General features: G+C 32.5%; 1 protein-coding gene across 2 annotated transcripts; it reads left to right on the forward strand.

The window, feature by feature from the left end:
- The first annotated feature begins 5,553 nt into the window (after positions 1 to 5,553).
- On the forward strand, positions 5,554 to 10,206 carry LOC110607226 (diaminopimelate epimerase, chloroplastic). 2 transcript variants are annotated; one of them, XM_021746302.2, is made up of 6 exons: positions 5,554 to 5,923; positions 6,100 to 6,576; positions 7,800 to 7,884; positions 9,205 to 9,264; positions 9,416 to 9,489; positions 9,895 to 10,206. In XM_021746302.2, exons 1-6 carry the CDS (start codon positions 5,621 to 5,623, stop codon positions 10,009 to 10,011), a joined length of 1,116 nt encoding a protein of 371 aa, XP_021601994.1. In that variant the 5' UTR covers positions 5,554 to 5,620; the 3' UTR covers positions 10,012 to 10,206. The 2 variants fall into 2 exon arrangements, with proteins under 2 accessions (XP_021601994.1, XP_043815240.1); XM_043959305.1 differs by having other exon boundaries at positions 7,809 to 7,884.
- The last annotated feature ends 395 nt before the right edge of the window (positions 10,207 to 10,601 follow it).

The raw sequence follows: 10,601 nt of genomic DNA on the forward strand, positions 1-10,601 counted from the left end.
TCGGTACTGACGTTAACCTTTTCTTTAGCTCTTTAAAACTTTCTTCACACTGATCAGACCATACAAACCTCTGATTTTTCCTGGTCAATCTGGTCATAGGAGCGGCAATTTTGGAGAAGTCCTGGACGAACCTCCTGTAGTAACCTGCCAAACCCAAAAAGCTTTTGATCTCTGTTACTGTAGTGGGTCTGGACCAGTTAGCTACAGCTTCTACTTTTTTTGGATCCACTTCAATTTCCTTTTCTAACACAACATGCCCCAAGAATGAGATGCTCCTCAACCAAAATTCACACTTGGAGAACTTGGCATACAAGCAGTGCTCCCTCAGGGTCTGTAACACTATCCTCAGATGATGGGTGACTCGCGGTTGTCGAAGCCGGTCAAAAATAACCTTTCCGGTTATCAACAATTTTACAACTGCAGATAGTGGTAAAGGATCGAATCCATAGAGAATTGAAAATTTATCTATTTTTCTCAATAAGACCAAGAGATTTAACTGAATGAGAAATTGAAAGCAAGTAACTGACAGCGGAACAAAAGTAAAGTGCAATAAAAGTAAAAAAGGGGGGTTTTGGCAAATTGTATGGAGTTAATATTACTGGCCATGAAGAATACTATTGCCCAAATTGACCGAATGGTTGAAATCCATCAGTGCAAAGGCCGAGTCTGACATTTCGGGCCTCCATTGCAAAGGTTGGATGAGTTTGGTTGAAATGCTTCCAAGCAGGAGCATCTGAACAATAACGCATCACCCCATCCTCATTTGCATGGTCATTGTGCCAAGTCATATACTTAGCTGTAACACACGATGCATAAAGTCTTTGCAAACGTGGTGTAATGGGGAAGTAATACATCTTTTTGTATGGTATTAGAGTCTTCCCTTTTCCCACGGTGTGCTTGAGTCATTTGAACCTTTCATGGTCACAAAATTTGCATCTGGTAAGTTCTGTATCATTTTCCCAATAAATCATACAACTATTAACACAACAGTGTATCTTTTGTACAAGAAGCCCCAATCCTTACACTAGTCTCTTTGTTGAGTAAAAGTTGTCCATCATGACATTGTCACTCGGTAACATCTCCTTCATAAGTTCACAAATCTGATCAAAACACCGTTTTGAGAAATGATGTTCTGCCTTCAGATTTAGTAAACGTGAAACAGCCGATAACTGAGAGTGAGTTTCACATCCAGGCCATAGTTCTTGCTTAGCTGCATTTAACATATCATACAGTTTCTGTGCAGCGGAGTTTGGCATCTCATATGTATCATTATTTATTACATGACAGCTTGTTGCATCCATGACCATGTCCTCCAACCGATTGAAATTTGGGTGATTAACACTATCAGAACCATAAGACATGTCTAATAGTGCATCACCAGATTCGTCATTTACTTCAATTTCACCGTGCAAATACCAAACAAGGTAATTTTGCACAAAACCATGCTTCATTAAATGATATTTGATTGTATTTTCATCTTAAAAGCTACGGTTCTGACACTTAAATCGATTGCAAGGACAACAAATCTGATCGCCATTTAAATAATCTGGGCAGTTCTTAGCCTTCTCTATAAATTCATTGATCCCCTCTAAATATCTGGGATTAAGTAAACTATCTTTGAGACGGGCATACATCCAACTTTTTTCAGTAGTCATATTAACTACAATAACGATGCTGATATGAAAACATAAAACTTATAAACCCTATCTTCGAACGGATCCTGAAAAGCAACAATTAAATTATGCATTATATCTAAAATATGCAGTAATTATATCAATTTTTCTTAATAGGATAATTGATGCAAAAAAATGCAATAAAATATAAAAATCTGAATTACATGATAATTAATTACTAATATCTTGATAATCACGCGTTTAATTAATTATTAAGTATGTAAATTTATTAGGTACGCCAAATTATTTTAGAGAAGTGCACCAGCAGTTGCAGTGGATAATGCACCTGTTGGTGCACTTGGCAAGGGTACCAGCAGGTGCAGTGGATAATGCACCTGCTTGTGCACTTGCCAATTGCACCAACAGGTGTAGTGGATAATGCACCAGCAGGTGCACTGGATATGGCAAGACTGGAGAACATGGCAAGAAAACAAAAATTTCACAAAAATCAAAAGTTAGGAGATGATGAACGTTCTAGCCCCAACCCAACCAAAAGTTGCACAGATTATGGCAAGACTAGAGAACATGGCAAGAAATCACAAATTTCTCAAAAATTAAAAGTTGGGAGATGAGGAACGTTCTGGCCCCAACCCAACCAAAAGTTGCAAAGATTATGGCAAGACTGGAGAACATGGCAAGAAATCACAAATTTCACAAAAATCAAAAATTTCACAAATATCAAATATTTCACAAAAATTTCACAAGACTGGAGTACATGATTAAGGCAGAACACGAATAAGGTGAAAATCAAGCAGAACATGAATCAGGAAGAAAATAGCGCACATGTGGACACTGTCTGTCGAGAATGGCAAGACTGGAGAGAGAGAAGGGCTCACTCGTAGACCATGATGCCGAAAAGGGCGCACCTGTCGACAGTGGATGGTGGATGGAGGCGGCGGTGAAAGGCCCAAAGGTTCGAGATTTTGATTTTCCAAGAACACGATCTAGGGATTTCAAATAGGATATTTTGTATTTCGGTTTATAATTTACTAATGGATGATTTGTCCGTTAGTGAAAAAAACATTAGATAAAAACATACTAAAATCACCTACGGATTTTTAACGGAAAATATGTCTGTTAGTATTTCACTAACGGACCTGTGATTGATGGTTACGAGCATATTCTTCACTAATAGAAATACTAATGGTTATGTACATCCGTTAGTGGATAATATGTTTTCCATGTTTTGTTAGAGATATCCGTTAATATCACTAACGGACTTCAATCCGTTAGTGATTAATTGAATTCTTGTAGTGTAAGCATGATTTATTTTATTTTTTACCAATTAAGCTCTCTATATCTTTACTTAAAGGCAAAATAAGTCTAGACATAAAATAATATTTTTAATAATAGAATATTATTTTTATATTAAAATATTATTTTTATTATTAGAATTTTATTTTTATTATTAGAATTTTATTTTTATAATTTTTAAAATTATTTACTATCTCTATGTATTTTTTAAACATTTTTATGCTAATTAAAATACTAAATTCAAATTAAAAAAGTAATATTTTATTATTTAAAAAAAAATATTATATCCAGTAAAGTCTTATTTGGCCCTTGAATAAAAGTATTGTGGCTGAAATTAATAATAAAATTAAATTGAACTTAGTTGACCCTTAAATAAAAATACATGGACACAATTGGACTTATTTTCAAAAGTTTTTTTTACCCCAATTACTCTACTCATCAAATAAAATTCACCATCCACCCGTTTTGATCTGTTTTAATATTCTCTCGCATCTATTTTCACATTTCTCTCAAGAAATAGAGATTTACAATCAATAATAAAGTGTTAACAGTATGTAAAAATCGAAATGAGTTTTACTTAATAGGAGGTCAATTTAGACATACAAAAAAAATCCTTCAATTTTGATCAATAAATTAACAGTAAAAGTAGATAGAAACTAACGAATTTTTTTTAGTTAATAAAATAAAAATATAAAAATATTTTAATATTTTAATAGACAAAGTATATGGATACAATATTAAAATTATTTTTAATTTTGACTAATAGACTAATGGTAAAATTAACGGATGTCCTTTTTAATTGATGAAAAAAATACAAGGATATTTTAATATAATTCTAAAACTACAATAGTATTTTAATTAATTAGGCTAAACTATAGGGGCACGATTGTAATTATTCCTTCAATTAATCTCAACTCCCAACTAAGAACTACACGGTTAGGATCATAATAGACCTTTGTATTTTTACTCTTGTCTTTTTATTGGATACGTCACTCTCTGACTCTTCGTCACTAACTACTCTACTCTAAATATTTGAGCTATCAAGATATTGTTTATTACCTCTAGTCTTATTAACCTATGTTCCTTCTTCATGATGTCCTACATTATCAAAAGCAGGATCATTATCTATTTCACCTAGAGGTATATCATCCACATGACCATCTTTGCTGTCATTTACTTTGCTTTTCTTGTACTCCCTAATATTTTTCCTAGCACTTCTCAACTCCTCATCAACATAGTTTTCTTCACCTTCATCTTCATTGCCACACAGCTCATTTTCTTCTTCGTCACTTGCAGAAGAAAAAGCTTACAAACTACTCTCACTAGATGCAAAGACTTCTTTCTCTGGATCTGCATCACTGATTGTAATTCCAGATCTAATTATTTAACTATAACAGGTTCATCTACTGTATGAGACATATAAAATTCAAGAATTTCAACAGTTTTTAAACCTCCTACAATATGTAAGAGAATTTTATTATTTCAAATCTTTAAAAAATCTTCTCTTTCATGACCAGTTTTCCATAGTAGAAAACATTCAACAAAGTTGTAACCAAGATCTTTAGTAATCATCAAGATCAAGAATAGATAGCCTATCCAAATCTACCCTCCAATCAAGCTTACACTGCCACCATAATATTTAAGATAATTTTTTTATTGTGATTTTTAGTATTAAATAAAAAAAAATTTCAATCAATCCTAATAATAATATTATTATAAAGTATTAATATTTTTATTTCAGTGTAGCCAAATATAATGTAATATAACAAATATTAAAATTTAGAATTAAATATTTTTAAAAGTTATTTACTATTTAATTCATTTCATTTTAAATAATAAACTATTTAATCCTTATGTCGAGGTAAGCTATTAATCATATGTAAAATAATTAAAATGCCATTTTTAATTAGTATTTATATTTTTAAAATATAGTTGTTTAATTTGTATAATTTAAAAAAATATATATTAATCTCTGTAATTTTACGATAATAATTATTTAGCTCTTCTAATTTAAAAATAACAATTATTTATTTTATTTAATTATATAATTTAAAAATATACTTAATCTATTCAATTAACGACAGTGATTAAATAAGTTCAATATATTTTTTTATAAAAAATCTATATAAATTAAATAATAATTTTTTTAAATAATATTTTATTTTTAAAAATATTGATCAAAGTGACATTTTACTTCTAAAAACGCCATCTTCATTGGCATTTTTAAAAATACTGTATCATATTAAATTAAATTAAATTTGAAAATACCATTTTCAGCAAGGTTTTTAAGAGTATTTATATAATAAAAAAATACTTTTTTAAATTAGATTTTCTTAAGATAATATTAATTTTATAAATTATTTTAAAATCACATTAAATTTATAAAAAAAAATTTAATTCACGCTATTTAAATAATAAACCCTTCACATTTATTCCCATCGGTTACCCAAAAAAATAAATTCATGTTCCCTTCATAAAATATTTTTAAATATTATTTTAATAATTAAGCCTTTTTTAAGACTTTATTTGCACCCCCGAACCCCGATAAATGAATTTTCTGGCACGTGGAAAAAATATTGACGGTCCAGCAAGCTTTTTTACTGTACCCGACGGAAGACCGCGCCTGATTATAACCTAGATCCTGACTTTGAAATTGAACGCCAACCGCCAACACCAAACAGAAGACAGACGCCATGGCCGTAGCAGCATCCGCTGCCATCTCCAACTCGTTCACGCCGTCAATTCGCCGGGCTCTTACCTCCGTCAACTTTTTCAGCTCTCTGTCGTCACTTTCTTCTACTACTATTTCTTTTCCTACTCGTCAATCGCATTATCCAATCATTTCTTTCCAAAACCCTAGCTTTCGCCTAATGGTAACTTCTGCTTTGAACATTGAAACTTCCGATAAGGTCTCGCCTTCATCTTTTCTTGATCACAGAGAAATCGGTATCCTTCATTTTGTCAAGTATCAGGGCCTCGGCAACGACTTCATTTTGGTAATTTTTCTGTTTGGTTCCTGAGAAAATGTAGATTAGCGTAAGAAAATTATTTTTTTAGCAGTATTAAATTCTTATATTTTTTGTTAGTTTTAGGCTCTCAAGGTGTAGTTTTAGATTTTCTGGTTGTGGTTCACGGTGTGTTATCAATTCTACCTTTTGCAATTTTGGATTAGGTGGATAATAGGGATTCTACTGAGCCTAAGATTACTCCGGAGCAAGCAGTGAGGCTTTGTGATAGGAACTTTGGAATTGGTGCTGATGGAGTGATTTTTGCTATGCCGGGTACAAATGGCACTGATTATACCATGAGGATTTTTAACTCAGATGGTAGTGAGCCAGAAATGTGTGGTAATGGGGTGCGGTGCTTTGCCAGGTTCATTGCTGAGCTAGAAAATTTACAAGGGAAGCATAGTTTTACTATACATACTGGTGCTGGTTTAATTATTCCTGAAATTCAAGAGGATGGAAAAGTTAGGGTTGATATGGGCGAGCCAATACTTAAAGCATCAGATGTACCAACAAAACTGACTGCAAATAAAGATGATGCCGTTGTTCATTCAGAGCTAAATGTTGATGGTGTAACCTGGCATGTGACTTGTGTTAGCATGGGGAACCCTCATTGTGTAACATTTGGGAACAAAGAAAGCAAGGTATGTACTTCAGCCAATTGATTGAATGTACCTATGGTTAATGGTCACGTGGAGATCCATTCATTACACTTTGTTCGAAGCATTTCTCTTTTTTTATATGTTTAGCTTGATGGGACACCACATGCCAAATGAAAGCTTCATATATCGTTCAGCTGCAATTTCGTATATTATATAAGACAAAGGGTGCTTCATAGTTGATGGAATGTGATAAAATGCTGCCAAAGTAAAGTTTCAATGATCGCATATTTTTTCTCAATTTTATGTGGCTTTAATTTTCTAATTGGGTCCATTTGATAGGTGAACACATGCCAAATGGGAATCATCTATCAATTAGCTGCACTTTGGCTTTATTATATAATAATAGTGGTGATATGGAGTTAAAAGGACTAGATGAAATGTTACTGGGAATTGTTTAATTATTACATTTTCTTATTTTTGTGTGTTTTATTTTATTTTGTTGTTTATATATGGAGTTAGTCAAATGTATAAATAATTTATATTATAAATGACAGAAACTAATTGGCAGTGGTTCCAGTCTTGGTGTTAGTGATGAGTTTCAGACACTTAATCTTTCTAAAATGTCAAATGAAAGAGTTAACTGTTCTGCAAGATGGCATTTGGTTCACTCAGTGGGAATGTATATGCTTCTTATATTAGGATTCCATTTTCTTGTTTTTGGTCCATAAGGAGTCCAAATTTTAATGATATTTTAATGTATGAATAACTTGAATTCAGGTGTACAAGATAATTATTTTTAACTGTCTGAGCTTATCAGTAAATTCTATTTAATTATTTCTAAGACAAGATTAGAATAGAAATCTTGGGATCTAGATTTCTGTTTCCTTTTCATTGGTGATGTATAGGAATCAGTGAATTGCTTTGAATTATCAAAATGGCATGCCTATGAGATCCTGAATTTGCTAGATCAGCATGGGGAAAAAGGATATGTTTAGCTATTATTAGGCAAGTTATGTGCGAAGTATTTATGTTCCGCGTCTTTCATCTTTTTTTTTTTTTGTTATTTTATGTAATGCTATTCAATAAATTTAATTTTTGCCTGTGCTAGCTAGTGTCTCACAACAGTGGTACATTTCTCATTATTTGAGGCTAAAATGTCTTGATATATTATATGCTTTGTTGAGGTGGAGTGATTGGTTGAAATGTTGTTTTACCATCCTCATACCTTCTGTTTTTTCTCTTTATTTATGCTGGTAATTGGACAGGATTTACAGGTGGATGAATTAAACTTGCTTGAAATTGGCCCTAAATTTGAGCATCATGATGTGTTCCCAGCACGAACAAACACAGGTTAGCTTCCTTGTGGTAAAGTTTTTTGCAACTGGAACAGTTTCTAATGCTTATTTTGTAATATTTTAAATGTATATTTATTGAAACAAAAAGAAATCTTTTCTTGATGCATCATTGTGGGTTACTGGGTTTCTTTCTTTACTTATTACTAGAAGTGCCTATAGGACATCAACTTGAATTTTTAATAATTCTGGTTTTTATGTACTTTGAATTTTATAAAATAATTGACATATAGTCAGTTCTTAGTGTATTTGAATCCTGTAGTGGTATGAGGACCTTCTTACCAAAACAGTTGAAATGACTGCAAATACTGCAGTTCTAGGGTTCTGTAAGTTAAAATCTTAAAGTTCTGCACTTGACCGTCTTAAGGATAGTCTTCCTTTGCTGGGTCAGTAAGAACTTCTTCTGAGGAAAAACACAGGCATAATCATGAGGTATAGGTGATTGGAAAAGACAAACATGCATCTTCTGATATGCTTCCTGTCCCAGTAAAAGTTGATGTTGTTAACCAAAGATGTGCATGAATAGGGGTGTGTGCATGTGGCTATTCACACCTTTGCCTGCCAATGTGCTTGTACAAATGTCTTCTCGGCAAGGTGCACTTGATGTTCTAAGACTGAATTATCATCTTCATAGATCTTGTAATTTTATTAATGCCTTGTATTATTACTACCTTTTATGTTATGCTGCTGCATGTACATTGCAAAAAATTCCACATGATATATCTTTGTACATCTATGTTATTATCAGTAAGTCCTTTGTGAAGTTATGAGCTGCTAATACAGTAATACCTTAGATTGACTGAAGAACTGTTAAGTACTCTACATTGGTTAGATGAGTGGATAACCTGCCTCTTATGATAAGCAACTCTCCCCCCCTTGAGTTAGCTTTTAGGGTGACATAGGCCTAAATCCATTTCCTTATCATGGCATCAGTGCCTACTAAGTTCCTAACTGGTATTGGGCGTCTCATAAGTGTTTGATGCTCTAGGATAATGTTAACCTTGGGCATGAGGAGTGTGCGTCAAGTATCCCACATCAGTTAGACATGTGGGTACTATGTTGCTTATGAAGACTTGGGTAATCCTCCTACTCCTTGAGCTTTTGAGAGGGAGTTAGGCCCATGTCCATTTTCTTATAAAAAACCTTTACTGGATGTGTAACACTTAAACCATGCAAAATAGTGAAAATTTTATTACCTGTTTGGCACCTTGAGAATTTTGGTTCTTTCCTGGATTCCTTTTGAATTGCATTCTACATTATTTCCATTGTCGCAAGCACTAACTTCATTTAATTTAGTTTATTTTTAATTGATATGCAGAATTTGTGCAAGTTTACTCCGATTCACACCTTAAAATGCGTGTATGGGAGCGTGGGGCAGGTTAGTTTATATGCTACGAAGTTTTTGATTATAATGCAGACTTCAACTTGCATGGTTTACACGTCATTGGTTAGCTATATACAGTTTTCTATCTGTCATTTCTTTTTGATGGTTTGACTTGGAAATTCACTCAGTTACTATGTAATCGCAGGGGCAACACTGGCATGTGGAACTGGGGCCTGTGCAACAGTGGTTGCTGCTGTTCTTGAGGGTCGTGCTGGGAGGGTAAGTTCGGGATATGGTCCATTGTGATAAATTATAGCTTTTTCCTGTAAGAGCTGTCATATGCCCCCCTTTCAGTGGAATGTTATTGCAAGTCAATGACTGATGATGCAACCGTAATTTTGTTAATTTGGTTCCGCGTTTCATAATTTTTAGAAGTTAAGAATTAACCAAAACACTAGATTACTTATTGAGACATTTTTTATAGCGAATTTAAGAATGATTTCCTGTAAAATGGAATTCAGAATTCTAAGTAGTGTTTCAGTTTCTCTTTCTTTTCAATGTTTTTTCCTAGAAAGATTCCTCAACTGGTGGAGGGTACTTGCTATACTTAAATATTTTCAGTCCACATTTTATTATTTTGTTTTATTCTCTCTCTCTTTCTCAGTGAATTTTATTGTTAAACAGAAATGCAGAGTTGATCTACCTGGAGGGCCATTGGAGATCGAGTGGAGGGAAGAAGACAACCATGTATATATGACTGGCCCAGCTGAAGTAGTGTTTTATGGATCCTTATCCCTCTGATATGTCCTTCGAAGGAGCGTCATTTCTGCAAACTTCACCAGAATATAAATGGAAGCATAAGGTTGAGGGATCAACTTTCATGTGCTTCTCTGGTAGTCACTGGTGTTTTGTTGTCTGTGCTCTCTTCTATGTTGTGGATTTCAATCTCATCCAGTACACTTTTTATTTATGCAGTTGAATAACAGACTTGAGATACGTAACAGTCTCAGGATCCTGGTTCTTGTGGTTCTCTGCAAAAGGCAGATTAGAAAAGGTTTTTTTTTTTTTTTTTTTTTTTTTTTTTTTTTTTTTAATTATTGGTAAATACTAAATTCTGTTAGCAATTTTTTGCGAAATATCTTTCATAAAAAATTATTTTTCAATAAAATAATCTATAAGATAATGGAAAATGTTTTTAATAAAAAAATATTTTTTAATAAAATTATTTATTTTTTATTGTTTAATTTTAATTAAAAAAAATTAAATTAATAAATTTATATATAGAAGTGTTAGTAAGATTTTAAACTACGGAAAATAATTTTTTTTAAAGGGGTTAATTTGTTTAAAATGATATATTTTTTGTTAATTAATTGTTTTAAATTTTAAATATA

This window comes from Manihot esculenta, chromosome 8 (genome assembly GCF_001659605.2).
Source record: "Manihot esculenta cultivar AM560-2 chromosome 8, M.esculenta_v8, whole genome shotgun sequence".
NCBI lineage: Eukaryota > Viridiplantae > Streptophyta > Magnoliopsida > Malpighiales > Euphorbiaceae > Manihot > Manihot esculenta.

Excerpts from the sequence above, each read along its gene's own strand:
- LOC110607226 (XM_021746302.2), top strand. The coding sequence starts at position 5,621 with ATGGCCGTAGCAGCATCCGCTGCCATCTCCAACTCGTTCACGCCGTCA. Across the intron at positions 6,577-7,799 it reads TTGGGAACAAAGAAAGCAAG|GATTTACAGGTGGATGAATT; the intron begins GTATGTACTTCA and ends GTAATTGGACAG. Across the intron at positions 9,265-9,415 it reads TGTATGGGAGCGTGGGGCAG|GGGCAACACTGGCATGTGGA; the intron begins GTTAGTTTATAT and ends ATGTAATCGCAG.